Genomic DNA, 19,877 nt, shown 5'->3' with positions numbered 1-19,877 from the left:
CAAATGCTGTTAGACTTGCTGAACCTGTCCAGCACTTGATGTTGACATCCATCATAAAGGTAGTTTTCTTCTCATTTGGGTAACATCCACAGTGTGTATGCTGCTTTTTGGGATGTGCCCTCAGTTTTATGTTTGTCATTCTTTACGGCAGTCTGGCATTACAAAACCTTAAAAACATTACATAACAGCTAATAAAGGAGCTGTTTCCTGCAAATCCAAATTGTGAAAGAAGAGTAATTCGATTTATTTCTACCACTTTTTTTTATAAACTATTTGGCATTTTGTCCATGAAGATGATGAATATTAAGTTAGAAGAAATAGAAACTCCTCAATTCTGTATTCAATATGTTTAATTGATTGATTTGAGGGAACCAGGATGAGATGTACTCCTGCACCCAACAAAGCAAATAGAGCAGACAGTAGAGATCCCTGAACTTTAGAATACATATGTTGAGAGAATCCACCCATAGGTGATTCTGAGGAGGATGACAAATATTGCGTTTAATTAGCATGGTCATCTCTTAAGTATTCCCTGTATAGACTAAAGAGTCCTAGTTTAATTGTGATTCATCGTATCTTAGATAACTTGATTTTCTCGACACTTCCTAGAAGCTTGACTATCTCTGTGTTCTTGGCTATCAGAACTGAGTACAGTTTTCAAGGTGTGAGTTGACGACGGTATTTTGATCGGGTTATTTCTTGTAACTTGGATTTTACTGTTGGGTAGCTGTTTAGTTTAGTATTTTATCGTTCCTTGATTGATTGGTTCTCTGCAAAATTTATGATTGTTGAAGATCCAAAGTTTGCTTTGGCTTCATAACTATTTTAACACTTCTGATGGTTGTATGTAATCTGTTTATCCTTTTTAATTTTATACTTGGCAACATGAAATTTTGTCTGCCATTATTCTACAGAATTAATATTTGTCTTGACCATTCTTTAATTTCTGAACTTTCTCCTCTAATGGCACTGACCTTCTTAGTTTAGTATCATCTGCAGATGTAGCTACTTGGCACTGCATTTATGAATGCAAGCAATTTATGTACACGAGAAGCAATAATTGAACTAGTATTGAGCTACTTCATTCAATATTTCCTCTCACTTTGCTGCTGCACCACAATCATAATTTCCTGTTGCTTTACCAATTTCTTATAAGTTTCCATGATTTAAACTGAATCCACAGAGCTTGGGATAAATTAACAGCCTCTCACGTAAGACTTCACCAAAAGTAAACCAGAACATAGCACTGTGCCCATACCACTTGGGTTCCCACTTCCTCAGAAGTCGACTAGGCTTATCTCCTGCTTCTCAATCTATGCTGATTGCTATTAATTAAATTACTTATTGCACAGATGGTCAATATGTATGCTGTTATGGATTAGTTGTGTTTTTTCATAATGACTATCTAATCTGACCTCTGTGAAATTGGCCATAATTGCCTTTTTTTCAAACCATCTGCTGAAGCATTCATTCATAACTTTGTCACCTTCAGACATAACTATTCCAATGCCCTCCTGACTAATCTTCCATCCTTCACCGTCTACAATCTCTAATTTATCCAGTTTCATTCAGTTGTATCCTGGCCCACAGCAAATTACATTCCCCCATCCCCGCTATAATTTTAAAAAAAAACCTCAAACAGTCTAAAGAAAACCACCGAGTCAAGTGTTATCCTATCTGAGAAATTGACTTCCTCATGAAAAGGTATGATGTGCTCAAATCTCTTCAATTCTTATTGCTGTATCTACTCAATATATTGTCTACATTGCCTTCCTTACAGACCTGGGCATATTGTTGTGAGTTACTCATTTATTTATTTTAGGATCAAGGCAATTTAGAAATAAAGATTGGGATATCCTCTGAAGGACTGCGTGTCTATCGAAATATGGCTCGAATCAGTTTTTATCCCTGGTAATGATTCTTAGTTATTTGGCTTGTGTTACTTGACACGGTATGGTATGAATATTCCTTAAGTTTCAGATATTTAGTTGTTTATCTGAATACAGTACCTTCTTGAAAGGAGTACTTTTAGGCCATTCTAAGAGTACATTTTATGTCTTTGCTTTGTGAGCTGGTGGTGGGGGAGAAGAGAGATGCAGACAGTTGGCTTTTGCATTGAAGAGCATTTATTTTGCCTTTATTATTGATTTTTGTCACATGGGGGGCAAACATCTCTTCTCAGATTATTACGTGTCGCTTCCTCCAGTGTGCTGTAATTTAAAATAAATTGATGCAACAACTGGCCTCTCCCATTCCCATGTAAATCCCATACCCAATTTTTGTTGAATCTTGAGCATTTGACATGTTTCAATAAGGGTGCACCTCATTTTTCTATACTTCAATCTACTCAATATCTCCTCATAAGCAAATCCCTCCAGACCTGGAATCTTCTAGTGAACTTCTTTAGACTGCCTCCAATGCCAATTCATCTTCCCACAGATTAGGAAACCAAACCTATTCACAATAATTTAGGTGTTGTCTGATTAGTGCCTTCTATAGCTTTAGAAAGACTTTGCTACCTTCATACTCTATTCCCTTTGAAATGAAGGACAATGTTCTATTTGCCTTTCCTATTATACGCTGAACTGGGGTGCCAACATTTTGCATGAGGAATGCCAAATCCCTGTGTGCTGCAAGTTTCTGCCGGCTGTCTGTGGGAGTGTGTCTCTCTGCCCCTCTCCCTCTGGCTTTGCTGCAGTCTCTTTGTCGCAGTCTCTGTCTCTTCACCCTGCCCCAACCACCATTAAACAACAATCTCCTAATCTTCCTGCCAAAGTGCATCACCTCACATTTTCCAACTATTTCATTGTATTTCATCTGCCATGCTTTTGCCCACTCATTTCACCTGCTTATACTCCACTGTTGATTCGGTGTCATCCTCAGCATTTGCCTTCCTGCCTGTTCTTGTGTCATCCACAAAATGGCTAGAATATATTCACTTGCGTCATTCAAGTCACTAATATATATTTTTAAAAATTGTGGCCACAGCACTGATCCTTGCAGCACTCCTCATAACAAATTGCAATTGTGAAAATGTTCCCTTATCCCAACTTTATCTTCTATTAGTTAGCCAGTCTCCTGTCCTTGTTAATGTACTACCCCCAATACCATAGCTTATCACTTATTAAGGAGCTTTATGTGTAGTATCTTATCAAATGCCACGTTGGAAATTGAAATGTATTACATCCTTATCTCCTTTATCTATGATGAGGGGGTGCCAGTGTTGGATTGGGGTGGACAAAGTTAAAAATCACACAACACCAGGTAAAGGTCTGACAGGTTTGTTTGGATGTACTAGCTTTCGGAGCAGCTTGCAAATAAACCTGTTTGACTATAACCTGGTGTTATATGATTTTTAACTTTTTCCTTTACCTAGCCTACTTGTTACCACTTCAAACAATAAATTTCTCAGAACTGTCATAAAATAGTCAATATAACCATTGTCAGATTTTTATTTTTGCTGATTTATTCCATTTGAAGTTATTGCTCAATAAAAATCAGGAGAGTCGTAATATAGACATGACGATTTTCATCATTTTTACACAATAGCATGAAGTCAAGATTGACTCTATTAAAAACAAATTTCCCCTAAGTGTTCTAAACATTGTATTGTATACTTTTTGCCATTCTGCCAATTAAAACCTTTAGTTTCAGTAGTGCAGAACTCCAGATTTTTTTTTAAATAGCGGTATATTTAGAATATTCTTCTTTCAGGGTAAATATAACAAAGATTTCTTTCAAGAGGAAACGTTTCTTCATTCAGCTAAGGGAAAAACCTGTAAGTACTGTACATTTATATTGTAATCAATAGATGTGCTTGTGTAGTTGATTAGATTTTCATGATGAATAGCAGATCTCATGTGCTGTGCAAGTTGGGAGTGTATACGGCTTGATAGCATTTGGGGATTTCATACCATATAGGTGATAATAACGGGATCAGCAACTGCAGTAAGTAAATGCCAGCTTACACTTGATGGCATTTGCGAACTTTTGCTGGTGCTTTTTGTATAACAAATGAGCAGTTTTTATTTAATACATATTTTATATATATAAAGAGACCTTGGAGTGCAGGTTCATAGCTCCTTGAAAGTAGAGTCGCAGGTAGATAGGATAGTGAAGAAGGCATTTGGTATGCTTTTTCTAATTGGTCAGATTATTGAGTACAGGAGTTGAGAGGTAATGTTGCGGCTGTACATTGGTTAGACCACTGTTGAAATATTGCATGCAATTCTGGTCTCCTTCCTATCGGAAAGATGTTGTGAAACTTGATAGGGTTCAGAAAAGATTTACAAGGATGTTGCCAGGGTTGGAGGATTTGAGCTATAGGGAGAGGCTGAACAGGCTGGGGCTGTTTTCCCTGGAGCGTCGAAGTCTGAGGGGTAACCTTATAGAGGTTTACAAAATTATGAGGGGCATCGATAAGATAAATAGACAAAGTCTTTTCCCTGCGGTCGGGGAGTCCAGAACTAGAGGGCATAGGTTTAGGGTGAGAGGGGAAAGATATAAAAGAGACCTAAGGGCAACTTTTTCACGCAGAAGGTGGTATGGGTATGGAATGAGCTGCCGGAGGAAGTGGTGGAGGCTGATACAATTGCAACATTTAAGAGGCATTTGAATGGGTATATGAATAGGAAGGGTTTGGAGGAATATGGGTCGGGTGCTGGCAGGTGGGACTTGATTGGGTTGGGATATCTGGTCAGTGTGGACGGGTTGGACCGAAGGGTCTGTTTCCATGCTGTACATCTCTATGACTCTTTATACATTATCCGTTCTGAATTGTAAAACTGAAAATATGCAGCAACTATGCTGCAAAGAGATTGATATATGGTTATCAGTACTGCTTGGTAGGGTTGGATTTACTGCATGAGGAGCATGTCTGCACTTTGCTAGTGCTGAATGATATGAGGTTTTCACAAGCTAAGTATATTGTAGTATGTCCCATCATGGAAAAGATCTTTTATAAATAGACTTCGAAAGGTGAACTTTGAAAGGTGAAACAAACTCGTGACAATGTGACAATAGTCCTGACGTTTTGCAGGACGAGGGTGGGATTAACTTTTAACTCTCACTGTTGGATAGCTGGTATTTTTTCAGTGAAGTTGGAGGAAGCAGAGTATTAGGTGGGGGTGGTGTAATATCCAGTATCTTTATCTCTATAAATATTGGTGTTTTATGGTTAGTTCTTAGAAATAGTAAGATATTAGTTGGCTTCCGAAATTCATGTTATACTAGTTCCAAATTTCTATGAAAAGACTTTTACAGATCTGAATTTAAAGAATATAATCCATAACCAGGCAATCATCAAAACTTAATGTAGTACAAGATAGTGCAATGCATGTCACATATAGGAAATTGTGTGAATTCTAACTAGAGGGTAGGGATAGGAGGATAGAGCAGATGAATGCGTGGCTGAGGAGCTGGTGTATGGGAGAAGGATTCACATTTTTGGATCATTGAAATCTCTTCTGGGGTAGAAGTGACCTGTACAAGAAGGATGGATTACCCCTGAATTGGAAGGAAACTAATATACTGGCAGGGAGATTTGCTGGAGCTGCTTGGGAGGATTTAAACTAGTTTTTTTGGGGGGTGGTTGGTGGGCGGTGGTGGAGTGGGCGGTGGTGGGTGTGGGGAAGCCAGGGTGATACTGAGGAAAGAATCAATCTGAGACTGGTACAGTTGAGAAAATAAGTGATTCAAACAATCAGCAGGCGAGAACAAGGTAGGACTAATAAATTAAACTGCATTTATTTCAATGCAAGAGACCTAACAGGGAAGACAGATGAACTCGGGGCATGGTTAGGAACATGGGTGTGGGATATCACAGCAATTACAGAAACATGGCTCCGGGATGGACAGGACTGGCAGCTTAATGTTCCAGGATACAAATGCTATAGGAAGGATAGAAAGAGAGGCAAGAGAGGAGGGGAAGTGGTGTTTTTGATAAGGGATAGCATTACAGCTGTGCTGAGGGAGGATATTCCTGGAAATACATCAAGGGAAGTTACTTGGGTGGAGCTGAGAAATAAGGAAGGGATGATCACCTTATTGGGATTGTATTATAGACCCCCAAATAGTCAGCAGGAAATTGAGAAATAACTGAAATCTCCTTACAAATTTATCCATAAGAATAATAGGGTGGTTATGGTAGAGGATTTTAACTTTCCAAACACAGACTGGGATTGCCATAGTGATAATGGTTCAGATGGAGAGAAATTTGGTAAGAGTTTTCTGATTCAGTATGTGGATGTACCTACTAGAGAAGGTGCAAAACTTGACCTACTCTTGGGAATTAAGGCAGGGCAGGTGACTCAGGTGTCAGTGGGGGAGCACTTTGGGGCCAGTGATGATAATTCTATTAGTTTTAAAATAGTGATGGAAAAGGATAGACCAGATTAAAAGTTGAAGTTTTAAATTGGAGGAAGGCTAATTTTGAAGGTATTAGGCAAAAACTTTCAAAAGCTGATTGGGGGCAGATGTTTGCAGGTGAAAGGAAGGTTGGAAAATGGGAAGCCTTCAGAAATGAGATAACGAGTGTCCAGAAAATGTATATTCCTGTTAGGGTGAAAGGAAAGGCTGGTAGGTGTAGGGAATGCTGGTTGACTAAAGAAATTGAGGGGTTGGTTAAGAAAAGAAGGAAGCATATGTAAGATATAGACAAGAGAGATCAAATGAATCCTTAGAGTATAAAGGCAGTAGGGGTATACTTAAGAGGGAAATCAGGAGGGCAAAAAGGGAACATGAGATAGCTTTGGCAAATAGGGTTAAGGAGAATCCAAAGGGGTTTTACAAATGCATTAAGGACAAAAGGGTAACTAGAAAGTGAATAGAGCCCCTCAAAGATTAGCAAGGTAGCTTTTGTGTGGAGCCACAGGAAATAAGGAAGGTACTAGACGAGTATTTTGCATCCGTCTTTACTGTGGAGAAGGACATGGAAGATATAGAATGTGGGGAAATAGATGGTGACATCTTGAAAAATGTCCATATTACAGAGGAGGTAGTGATGAATGTCTTGAAACGCATAAAGGTGGATAAATCCCTAGGTCCTGATCAGGTGTGCCCGAGAGCTCAGTGGGAAGCTCAGGAAGTGATTGCTTGGCCTCTTACTGAGATATTTGTATCATCGATAGTCACAGGTGAGGTGCCAAAAGACTGGAGATTGGCTAACGTGGTACCAGTATTTAGGAAAGGTGGTAAGGACAAGCCAGGGAACTATAGACTGGTGAGCCTGACGTCGGTGGTGGGCAAGTTGTTGGAGGGAATCCTGAGGGATAGGATTTACACGTATTTGGGAAGGCAAGGAGTAATTAGGAATAATAAACACGGCTTTGTGCGTGGGAAATCATGTCTCATGAACTTGGTTGAGTTTTTTTTGAAAAAGTAACAAAGAGAACTGATGAGGGCACAGCGGTGAAATGATCTATGTGGACTTCAGTAAGGCATTCAACAAGGTTTCCCATGGGAGACTGGTTAGCAAGGTTAGATTTCACGGTATACAGGGAGAACTAGCCATTCGGAATTAGAACTGACTCAAAGGTAGAAGACGGAGGGTGCTGGTGGAGGGTTGTCTTTCAGACTGGAGGTCTGTGACCAGTGGTGTGCCACAAAGATCGGTGCTGGGTCTACTATTTTTCAACATTTATATTAATGATTTGGATGTGAACATAAGTTTGCAGATGACACCAAAATTGAAAGTGTCGTGGACAGTGAAGGAGGTTACCTCAGATTACAACGGGATCTTGATCAGAAGGGCCAATGGGCTGAAGAGTGACAAATGTAGTTTAATTTAGATAAATGCGAGGTGCTGTATTTTGGAAAAGTGAATCTTAGCAGGACTTACATCAAATGTATAATGTCCTAGGGATTGTTGCTGAACAAAGATACCTTGGAGTGCAGCTTCACACCTCCTTGAAAGTGGAGTCGCAGGTAGATAGGATAGTGAAGAAGGCATTTGGTCTGCTTTCCTTTATTGGTCAAAGTATTGAGTACGGGAGTTGGGAAGTCATGTTGCGGCTGTACAAGACGTTGGTTAGACCACTGTTGGAATATTGCGTGCAATTCTGGACTCCTTCCTTTGGGCGGCACGGTGGCACAGTGGTTAGCATTGTTGCCTCACAGTGCCAGAGACCTGGGTTCAATTCCCGCCTCAGGCGACTGACTGTGTCGAGTTTGCACATTCTCCCTGTGTCTGCGTGGGTTTCCTCCGGGTGCTCCGGTTTCCTCCTACAGTCCAAAAATGTGCAGGTTAGATGAATTGGCCATGCTAAATTGCCCATAGTGTTAAGTGAAGGGGTAAATGTAGGGGAATTGGTCTGGGTGGGTTGTGCTTCGGTGGGTCGGTGTGGACATGTTGGGCCGAAGGGCCTGTTTCCACACTGTTAAGTAATGTAATCTATCGGAAAGATGTTGTGAAACTTGAAAGGATTCAGAAAAGATTTAGAAGGATGTTACCAGTGTTGAAGGATTTATGCTATAGGAAGAGGCTGAATAGATTGGGGCTGTTTTCCCTGGAGCATCGGTGACCTTATGGAGGTTTATAAATCATGAGGGGCATGGATAGGATAAATCGACAAAGTTTTTTTCCCCCTAGAGTGGGGAGTCAAGAACTAGAGGGCGTAGGTTTAGGGTGAGAGAAGAAAGATATAAAAGAGACCTGAGGAGCAACTTTTTCACGCATACAGTAGTGTTTATATAGAATGATCTGCCAGAGGAAATGGTGGAGGCTGGAACAATTGCAACATTTAAAAGGCATCTGGATATGTATATGAATAGGAAAGGTTTCGAGGGATATGGACCAAGTGCTGGCAAATGGGCCTCGATTGGATTGGGATATCTGGTCGGCATGGACGAGTTGGACCAAAGGGTCTGTTTCTGCACTGTACATCTCTATGACTCTATGTGGTTGATATGTGGTTTTTTTTCAGTATTTTTGGTTCAACACAACTTTCTGCAACTATAATTGAAGATGTCTAACTTTGCTAATCTATTCATTTAATTGACAGAACGAATCTCAAGAGTGTGTTATTGGATTTAATATGCTTAATTATAGAGCATGTAAAATTCTTTGGAAATCATGTGTAGAACATCACACATTCTTTCAAGCAAAGAAGCCACTACCTCAAGAGAAAAAAATGCTTTCAAACTATTTTACACTCGGCCACAGAAACCAGAACAGGTTTGCTTGCACTCGTAATTCTTTTAAGAAGTAATCTCAACTGTTTGCAGAGATGTGCATTTATTCATCTAACATTATATATCTGTTGTGACATACTGAGCTGTATTCATTAAATTGATGGGTGTCCTGACTTTCATGATCACTCATAGTATCAGTAACAGTCCATTCTGGATATTGTCGAGTGAATAATCCTTGTAATCTTTACCCAATTTTTGTTTACTTTTTTGCCCTAGTTCGTGCATTCATCCTGATTGCACAGCAAACAATGCAAAATTGTCTTGAACAAAGATTTACTTTTGCAGTACTTTTTAAAAACAGGTTTTCAATGTAGATATACTTGGATGCTTGTATTTATTTTTCAGATTATTTCATTTCAAGAACATTGGATTGCGGTTCATGGCAAATTAGTGGAAACATAAAACACATGAAAAGAAACATAAGACCAGAGATATTTAGTTCAGACATGGAAGTATTGGTTTAGGTAACCAAGTTTATTTTTAGGATGAAGTAGGCTGGCTAGAATTACTTAAGAGTGATCATATCAAGAGGGAAGAAAGGCATGAACCAGAGTTTCAGCAATAAGGAGCTGAGGCAGAGAACACAAGAATAGTCCATTCAGCCTTTTGAACCTGTTAGACCATTCAATGAGATCATGGCTGATCTCTGGCCTAACTCCAAATATCTGCCTTTGGCCCATATCTCTTAATACCTTCTAATTAACAAAAGTTTACCTACTTCGTATTTAAAATGGACAACTGATTTAGCAATAACTGACGTTTCTGGAAGAGAGTTCCAAACACCTATCACCCTTTGTCACAGAGCTTCCTAACATCTCTCCTGATTAGCCTGACCCAAATGTTTTTGACTAAGCCTCCTAGTTCTCAAATCCCCAACCAATGGAAATAGTGTTTCTGTTACCTACCTTGTCTTTTCCTGTTAATATCTTGAAGACTTTGATTAGATCACTCCTTAGCCTTCTAAATTCTAGAGAAGACAGGCCTAATTGGTGTAATCTAACTTGCATAATTGGGGTGGTACAGTGGCTCAGTGGTTAGCATTGCTGCCTCGTAGTGCCAGGGACCCGAGTTCAATTCCCGCCTCAGGTGGCTATCTGTGTGGAGTTTGCATGTTCTCCCAGTATCTGCGTGGGTTTCCTCCGGGTGCTCCGGTTTCCTCCCACAATCCAAAGATGTGCAGATCAGATGAATTAGCTGTGCTAAATTGCTCATAGTTGTAGATGCACGAGTCAGGGTATGGTATAAGGTAGGGGAATGGTGCTGGTTGGGTTACGTTTTGGAGGGTCGGCATGGGCTTGTTGGGCCAAATAAACTGTTTCCTCGCTGTAGGTAATCTGATCTAATCGTCTTATTACATAATGTATGGAATCCAGGAATCATTCTTTGTAAGCCTATGTTATACTCCTTCCAAGGTCAATACCACCTTCCTAAGGTACAACGTAAGACAATGTTGGAGAATTGGAAGTTGGTGACGTGCATGAAGTTATGTGGTTAGAAACTCAACACTGAGCTTGTGGACACCCTTGTTAAGCCTCCAGTTTCCAGGATGTGATTGAGTAGGTGCTAATGGAGCAAAGTTTGTGGTGATAAGCAAGAGTGATGACATAATAATGTTTAGGTAGAGGGAGTTTCTGCTCCTGCACTGTGTATTGGACAGGTAGACTGATCATTTAGAGGGGCAAAGAGACATCGACAGAATTGAATATTATCAGCATATATACTGAAACTGATGCTGCGTTTTCAATGAAGGTAAAAGGGCAGAAATAGATGCAAAATATGGAGGTTAAAATAGATCCTCCGGAACACCAAAAGTAAAAATTAGGAGTGGGATGAGAAAGCATTACAGGTGACTCTCTCTCAATGTTTAGAAGGACAAATACAGTCATACTTAACCGAGTCATGACAAAAAGGCTTTTGCAGAAGTGGATTGTGTGATTAACTGTGTCAAAAGCTGCAAGCAACACAAGTAGGGATAGTTTTCATTTATCACAGTCGTATCAGGTTTAGGTAACCAAGTTTATTTTTAGGATGAAGTAGGCTGGCTAGAATAAAGAGTGATCATATCAAGAGGGAAGAAAGGCACGAACCAGAGTTTCAGCAATAAGGAGCTGGGGCAGAGAACACAAGAATAGTCCATTCTTACACTTAGGCCCTCAAACCCAGAGGCAGGGACAGTACCACTGTGTCTTCTCAGCTAAAAATTTTGACAACAGGTATTTTGGTACTGTGACAGGATAGGAAGCCTGATTTGAGGGATGTACGCATGAAGTTCTTTCATGAAGGGAACATGCTTGGGTTCTAAATAAAATGTCCAAGGAGCCTGGAGAGCAAAGAGAAATTGTAAATATGATTTAGAATTTATGAAAATAGAGGAGTCAAGGATTTTTTTTGAGGCGGTCATGGTGGTGGTTTTGTATGTGTATTAAATCAAACTTGATATTAAAAAGAGTGAATAAGTTTTGATTCTCCAGCATTTGTTCTTTACCTTGAAAGGACATGAAACTAAAAAAAAATCACAATTTAAAGTTTTTAATCTTTGTTTGCCATAGGACAATTACCAATCAGTTCTGTCATCGTGTCATTGGTGGCATGGTCTGGAATCCAATATTAAGAAAGTCTGTATCAGTTGAACAGTTGGAAACCAGAAGTCTGCCTTCGCGCTCTCCACCATCTACACCCGATTGGTAAATAACTTAACAAAAATGTTTTATCCCATTATAGCAAGCTAACGTCTTTATCGTTTGGAACTAGAATAAAGAGAACAGCACAATAGTATAACACACGTGTTCTAATATGTCCTGCAAGTGTGACAGGAAATGTGATAGATACCAGTTTCATTGGGGTATGTGCCTGAAAGGCCATATTTTGCTGAAATAAAATGCCAGAGATGACATTTTCTCATTCAACCAATGCACAGCTCCAATATAAAGTCACATTGGTTAAGTCCTAAGAATCAGTCAGCTGCCTTTCCCTTCAGCTAGAATAATTATTTTTAATTAGCCTGTTCAGACATGTTGAAACACACTGAGAGCACTTACACCTCGGCCTTCAAATCCAGAGGCAGGGACAGTACCACTGTGTCTTCTCAGCGAGGATAGATATTTATTAATCAAACTGTTCAGAGATGTTACTACACATCTCTGGAGAAGGTGGGACTTGATCCTAGGTCTCCTAACTCAGAGGTCGGAACATTACACCTCTGCCATAAGAGCCCGCCCTCGCAGCTCGGATAAATAGCAGACGGAAATTAAATGTGGAACATTAGCTATTACTAACAAATTAGTTATACAAGTTTGAAGATAGAAACTATGGCCCTGAGCATATTGGTTGTAGGAGTCTATGTTTGGACCTGAGCCCACATGAAGATTAGAATCTCAAATTCCACAATTAAGCACCCACGAAGACACAGACAATTAACTAAAATTATCACATTAAGATACCCCAAGCAAATAGGAAAAAGTGCATTAGACAATTATAGAACAGTAAATTCTGATGCGATATTTGGCTGGATTTGAGTTATCCACTTAAATCAACTTAATAAGATTGATAGAATATTCTACCCAACACCCGGTGTAGAATGGAGTATGGGTAGAAAATCATTTAACTTGTGATTTTTGCAAGAATAACAAGAAATGCAGCTATATCTCTATCTGACAGTTTATTTTTCTATTTGTATAACATCTGTCTGCACAGTGGTGTGATATTCCATTGGACAGAATGGGTCCAAAAAATGACTCATTCACCATTGTAACCAAATAATTGCAACAATTTTGAAAGAAACAACCTTTGTTCAAAATGTTTTCTAACTATTCTACAGCCCCATTTATCTGTTGTCAGGGGTACAGCTTGACCTGTGTACCATGTTTTGAGAGGAATAGTATTTAGAGAGATTGATATAAAAGGAATGTTTAACCTCAGTGTAATTACTAAAATCTCTCACTGGATTGCATACCGTTGTTCAAAGATCTAATCCCCTTCCACTTTATCACAATGCACACTTGTATTACAATTACCATGCAATTTCAGATTGTCTTGCAAGTTCCCAAATATTCACCGGGTGGTTACGCAGATCGATCAAGCTATTCAAATAAACAATTGTGGAATTTCCTGGAATTAATTTGAATGGATTTATAAAGACTTGACATGCTAGTTTCCCTTCTCTTCCTCCTTGCTCTCACTTGCTCTTGCCTTCCACCACCTCCCCAACCTGCCCCCCCACCCCCACCCCACACCCCCACCGATATACAGATTCCACAGATATACCACAAGGTGGGGTCCAGTTAATGGGAACTGCCTCTCAGGATTCTTAGTTGTATTTAAATCCACTTGTGATGGTAATTGTTTTAAGATGCGCTTGACTTAAATTATTCATTCAAATAAATGTTTAAAGCATACTATATGTAGTTACTTTATGTAGATATTGTCATAGCACTAATTCATGAAATATATTTTGGTTCCATTGAAAAGGAATGCATCTCCATATAAAAAGTGTGGGCACCAGGGATATCCTCTGCAGACCTCACCATAGCCTAGAATTTCCATGAAGATGGGTTAAAAGTAATCTTGAATTGTTAGGGCAATGGGCCAAACTTGTTCCTAATTCTCCCCACAAAGATGACAGTGATGTCTTACATTTTCATGGCAATCAGAGAGATCTGTCAAGTCGAGAAGAAGGAAGAGAAAATCTAGCTAAGAGTGGATAGTAAAAAGAGTTTGAAAATATCTCCCTCTTGAGAAACATTTGGATGCTATTCCCTATCCTAAAAAAACTGACTTTAAAAGAATACCTCCCAAAACTCATGGGGCTTTGCTTGTACTCTTAGGAGATCTTCACTTAGAGTCATAGAGTCACAGAGATGTACAGCATGGAAACAGACCCTTCGGTCCAACCCGTCCATGCCGGCCAGATATCCCAACCCAATCTAGTCCACCTGCCAGCACCCGGCCCGTTTCCCTCCAAACCCTTCCTATTCATATACCCATCCAAATGCCTCTTAAATCTTGCAATTGTACCAGCCTCTACTACATCCTATGGCAGCTCATTCCATACACATACCACCCTCTGCATGAAAAAGTTGCTCCTTAGGTCTCTTTTATGTCTTTCCCCTCTCACCCTAAACCTATGCCCTCTAGTTCTGGACTCCCCGACCCCAGGGAAAAGACTTTGCCTATTTATCCTATCTATGTCCCTCATAATTTTGTAAACCTCTATAAGGTCACCCCTCAGCCTCCGACGCTCCAGGGAAAACAGCCCCAGCATGTTCAGCCTCTTCCTATAGCTCAGATTCTCCAACTCTGGCAACATCCTTGTAAATCTTTTCTGAACCCTTTCAAGTTTCACAACATCTTTCCGATAGGCAGGAGACCAGAATTGCATGCGATATTCCAAATGTGGCCTAACCAATGTCCTGTACAGCCGCAACATGAACTCCCAACTCCTGTACTCAATACTCTGACCAATAAAGGAAAGCATACTAAATGCCTTCTTCACTATCCTATCTACTTGCAACTCCACTTTCAAGGAGCTATGAACCTGCACTCCAAGGTCCCTTTGTTCAGCAACACTCCCTAGGACCTTACCATTAGGTGTATAAGTCCTGCTAAGATTTGCTTTCCCAAAATGCGGCACCTCGCATTTATCTGAATTAAACTCCTTTTGCCACTTCTCAGCCCATTGGCCCATCTGGTCCAGATCCTGTTGTAATCTGAGGTAACCCTCTTCGCTATCCACTACACCTCCAATTTTGGTGTCATCTGCAAACTTACTAACTGTACCTCTTATGTTCGTATCCAAATCATTTATGTAAATGACAAAAAGTAGAGGGCCCAGCACCAATCCTTGTGGCACTCCACTGGTCACAGGCCTCCAGTCTGAAAAACAACCCTCCGCCACCACCCTCTGTCTTCTACCTTTGAGCCAGTTCTGTATCCAAATGGCTAGTTCTCCCTGTATTCCATGAGATCTAACCTTGCTAATCAGTCTCCCATGGGGAATCTTGTCGAACGCCTTACTGAAGTCCATATAGGTCACATCTACTGCTCTGCCCTCATCAATCTTCTTTGTTACTTCATCAAAAAACTCAATCAAGTTTGTGAGACATGATTTCCCACACACAAAGCCATGTTGACTATCCCAAATCAGTCCTTGCCTTTCCAAATACATGTGCATCCTGTCCCTCAGGATTTCCTCCAACAACTTGCCCACCACCGAAGTCAGGCTCACCGGTCTATAGTTCCCTGGCTTGTCCTTACCACTCTTCTTAAACAGTGGCACCACGTTTGCCAACTTCCAGTCTGCCGGCACTTCACCTATGACTATACAAATATCTCAGCAAGAAGCCCAGCAATCACTTCTCTAGCTTCCCACAGAGTTCTCGGGTACACCTGATCAGGTCCTGGGGATTTATCCACCTTTAAACATTTCAAGACATCCAGCACTTCCTCCTCTGTAATCTGGACATGTCACCATCTATTTCCCTACAGTCTATATCTTCCATATCCTTTTTCACAGTAAATACTGATGCAAAATATTCATTTAGTATATCCCCCATTTTCTGTGGCTCCACACAAAGGCCACCTTGCTGATCTTTGAGGGGCCCTATTCTCTCCCTTTTGTCCTTAATATATTTGTAAAACCCCTTGGATTCTCCTTAATTCTATTTGCCAAAGCTATTTCATGTCCCCGTTTTGCCCTCCTGACTTCCCTCTTAAGTATACTCCTACTTTCTTTATACTCTTCTAAGGATTCACTCGATCTATCCTGTCTGTACCTGACATATGCTTCCTTCTTCTTCTTAACCTAACCCTCAATTTCTTTAGTCATCCAACATTCCCTATAGCTATCAGCCTTCCCTTTCACCCTGACAGGAATACACTTTCTCTGGATTCTTACTATCTCATTTCTGAAGGCTTCCCATTTTCCAGCCGTCCCTTTACCTGCGAACATCTGCCTCCAATCAGCTTTTGAAAGTTCTTCCCTAATACCGTCAAAATTGGCCTTTCTCCATTTTAGAACTTCAACTTTTAGATCTGGTCTATCCTTTTCCATCACTATTTTAAAACGAATAGAATTATGGTCGCTGGCCCCAAAGTGCTCCCCCACTGACACCTCAGTCACCTGCCCTGCCTTATTTCCCAAGAGTAGGTCAAGTTTTGCACCTTCTCTCGTAGGTACATCCACATACTGAATCAGAAAATTGCCTTGTACACACTTAAGAAATTCCTCTTCATCTAAACCTTTAACACTATGGGAATCCCAGTCGATGTTTGGAAAGTTAAAATCCCCTCCATAACCACCCTATTATTCTTACAGATAGCTGAGATCTCCTTACAAGTTTGTTTCTCAATTTCCCTCTGACTATTGGGGGTCTGTAATACAATCCCAATAAGGTGATCATCCCTTTCTTATTTCTCAGTTCCACCCAAATAACTTCCCTCAATGTATTTCCAGGAAAATCCTCCCTCAGCACAGCTGTAATGCTATCCCTTATCAAAAAAATGCTATCCCTTATCCCCCTCCTCTTTTGCCTCCCTTTCTATCCTTCCTGTAGCATTTGTATCCTGGAACATTCAGCTGCCAGTCCTGCCCATCCCTGAGCCATGTTTCTGTAATTGCTATGGTATCCCAGTCCCATGTTCCTAACCATGACCGGAGTTCATCTGCCTTCCCTGTTAGGCCCCTTGCATTGAAATAAATGCAGTTTAATTTATTAGTCCTACCTTGACTATTTGACTCACGTCTGTTCTCAGCTGTACCCGTCTCAGATCGATCTCTTTCCTCCCTGGGTCCCAACCCCCACCTTAGTAGTTTAAATCCTCCCAAGCAGTTCTAGCAAATCTCCCTGCCAGTATATTAGTCCCCTTCCAATTTAGGTGCAATCCGTCCTTCTTGTACAGGTCACTTCTACCCCAAAAGAGATTCCAGTGATCCAAAAATGTGAATCCTTCTCCCATACACCAGCTCCTCAGCCATGCATTCATCTGCTCTATCCTCCTATTCCTGCCCTCACTAGCTTATAGCACTGGGAGTAATCCAGAAATTTCTACCCTTGAGGATCTCCTTTTTAAAATTCTATCTAACACTCTCTGTAATCTCCCTTCAGAGTCTCAACCTTTTCCCTTCCAATGTTGTTGGTTCCAATGTGGACAATGACCTCCTGCTGGCCCCTCTCCCCCGTGAGAACATTCTGCACCTTCTCTGAGACATCCTTGATCCTGGCACCAGGGAAACAACACACCATTCTGCTTTTTCACTGCTGGCCACAGAAACGTCTGTCTGTACCTCTGACTACAGAATCCCCTGACACAATTGATCTCTTGGAAGCCGACATACCCCTCGTTGCATTAGAGCCAGTCTCAATACCAGAAACTTGGCTGTTTGTTGTACGTTCCCCTGAGAATCCATCACCCCTACATTTTCCAAAACAGCATACCTGTTTGGTATACCTGCAACCCACAAATGCACTGACCACTGATCCTGTTCCTGCTGAGATGGAGACAGGAAATTTTATGTTCCAAGTTTATTTTTTTATCGGAACATTTCTGAAATCTTTAAATACATAATATATTTGAGTACAGTATTAAATTTATGCTATCAAATGACCTATTCAACTAATAAAGGCTTCACTCCTTTGTTCTACCAATAGGCCAAGCCCAAGATTAAGACATGATGCTCAAAAGCCAAGACATTCTTCTGTAGATAACCTTGCTACTGAGATGGCATATATCACAGAAAGTGAAGAAGTGTTTTATAACTACAAGGCAAACATTCCAGCCTTTGAAAATAAAAAGGATGTGGAGGCCTGTCCGAAACATTCATCACACAGCTGGTATGTTATTTAGGAGTTTGATTAAATGGTACAGAATTGACAGTTGGTTTAAATATGGAGAAAGCCATAAATCATAGGATTATAATATATTTATCACATAGCCGTATATGCCTAATCTTGGACATTCTAATAATCTTTCAGAATTTTTCGATCAACCCTAAAAAATATTTGACCCAAATAAAGAATGTCAGTTTAATCTTTTGGCTTTTTCATCACAATGAGTCATTTTGGTTATTCAAATTCTCTTTCAACAGGCTGGAAACCTTTCAGTATAATGATCTGCTTCTCAATTTACTTAATACTTAAGTGATCTTTTCATTCAGAGTCAATTCTAGCCTCTGTAGATTTGGGACATGAGGGAAATATCCTGCTTCAAACTTCAGGTTCAATCATAGTCTGACTTCCAGCCTGTTAACAAAATTCACTACTGGAGCCATCTGAATGATTGAGGCCCTTGAATTCAGGAGAAAAAAAAACACCCATTCCCTTTAACTGTTCTTTTATAGTCTTTTTATGTACTCCTCAGGCTTATTGCCCTCCTCACTTTGTCTCTTCAGCAAACCTTGATGTATTACACTCAGTCCCTAGGTGTGATTTGTTCAGGTGGATTGAAACTAGCTGAGGCCCAGTAGTGGTCCTTGCATTTGGTATGGTTTTCTTCTGCAGCCTTTCACGAGGGAACTTAAGGTGATGCACAATGAATATAGTCGATGGTGACACTAGAGGGCCTCACATTTTGGTATAACCCACTGGCTTGAAAATGCCCAACAATAAGATCGATCAGGGACTATTACCACTTGAAAGGAAATCCTAGTACCTTGTTTGAAGCAACACCACAGGTTTCACTTTCTAAAAAAAAAACAGTCACTGGATATCATGGCCAGTTGTATAGGCTGTAGTTTCCAATCAAGAGTGTAGTGCTGGAAAAGCACAGCAGGGCAGGCAGCATCCAAAGAGCAGGAAAATTGAAGTTTCAGGCAAAAGCCCTTCATCAAGATTTTCCTGCTCCTTGAATGCTGCCTGACCTGCTGTGCTTATCCAGCACCACACGCTTGACTGTAATCTGCAGTAGTCGCTTTTGCCCTGTAGTTTCCAAAGACTGGCAGACCATTATCAAACAATGTAGCATTGTTCAGATAACTGATCTGATCGTAAACAAGGGAAGCCATACTGTTCTTGTGTGGATGCTGCTTCTTCCATCATTCATCATTAACAGGAAATGTTCGGTGTTATATTAAAACATGGTGTGAAGTTTGAATGTTTTTTTTTCCTTAGCAGCATACTGTATATGCAGTCAGACTTTCTTCCCTCTCGCTCAGTGAAGGTAACACCTCATTGATGTAACATTTTTCATTCTACTGTGTAGAGGCTGATAGGAAACATCATTGTCATGCAGTCGCTTAAAGGCCTGAAAAATAGTAGATTTGGACTGCCTGTACAAAATTGAGCTATCTTTGTTTATTTAAAAGATTAAAATACCAGATTGGCAATTTTCTTGTTGTTAGTCTCTTTCTCGGGTGTTTAAAAGGTGTGACTTCCAGTTTAACTTGCGGGAGTTTGTGGGAATGCAGTAAACGCAGTCCTGACTTGAGTTTTCCCTGGGCCAGAATGTGTCATGTTCTATTGAGTCATCGAGTTGGTAATTGAGCGGCCTCAGTCTTTGAAACCAAATTGTAGCAGACCAGGAAAGCTCCTGTTTTCATACTTGATTTTGTTCTTCTTCAGCTAGTGTCACCAAAGGTGAGAGTTGGAGGGTGCTTAACCATTACAATGACTGACTAGTTTCAAGAAAGGGGAGAGTCAGCAGGGTGGTCCATGCTAATCTGTTTTTACGGGACAGTGGGATCTTGTTCAAATAAT

General features: G+C 40.4%; 1 protein-coding gene across 5 annotated transcripts in view; it reads left to right on the top strand.

Moving 5' to 3' along the window:
- The window catches only part of LOC122549888 (tyrosine-protein phosphatase non-receptor type 3-like), a 221,382-nt gene that overhangs the window by 91,161 nt on the left and 110,344 nt on the right, over positions 1 to 19,877 (top strand). For 4 of the 5 annotated variants that reach the window (XM_043690067.2, XM_043690066.2, XM_087987184.1 and 1 more), the window contains exons 10-14: positions 1,823 to 1,911; positions 3,715 to 3,778; positions 9,000 to 9,172; positions 11,739 to 11,873; positions 17,835 to 18,017. In XM_043690067.2, the coding sequence (XP_043546002.1) occupies positions 1,823 to 1,911; positions 3,715 to 3,778; positions 9,000 to 9,172; positions 11,739 to 11,873; positions 17,835 to 18,017 (644 nt within the window). The remainder of the gene's footprint in view (positions 1 to 1,822; positions 1,912 to 3,714; positions 3,779 to 8,999; positions 9,173 to 11,738; positions 11,874 to 17,834; positions 18,018 to 19,877) is intronic. The other variant, XM_087987187.1, reaches the window with a different exon arrangement.

The sequence above is a fragment of the Chiloscyllium plagiosum genome, unplaced genomic scaffold (genome assembly GCF_037043375.1).
Source record: "Chiloscyllium plagiosum isolate Xiang-an unplaced genomic scaffold, Cpla_swu_hap1 HiC_scaffold_5, whole genome shotgun sequence".
In the NCBI taxonomy this organism is placed as follows: Eukaryota; Metazoa; Chordata; class Chondrichthyes; order Orectolobiformes; family Hemiscylliidae; genus Chiloscyllium; species Chiloscyllium plagiosum.
This window is presented reverse-complemented; position numbering and strand designations above follow the sequence as displayed.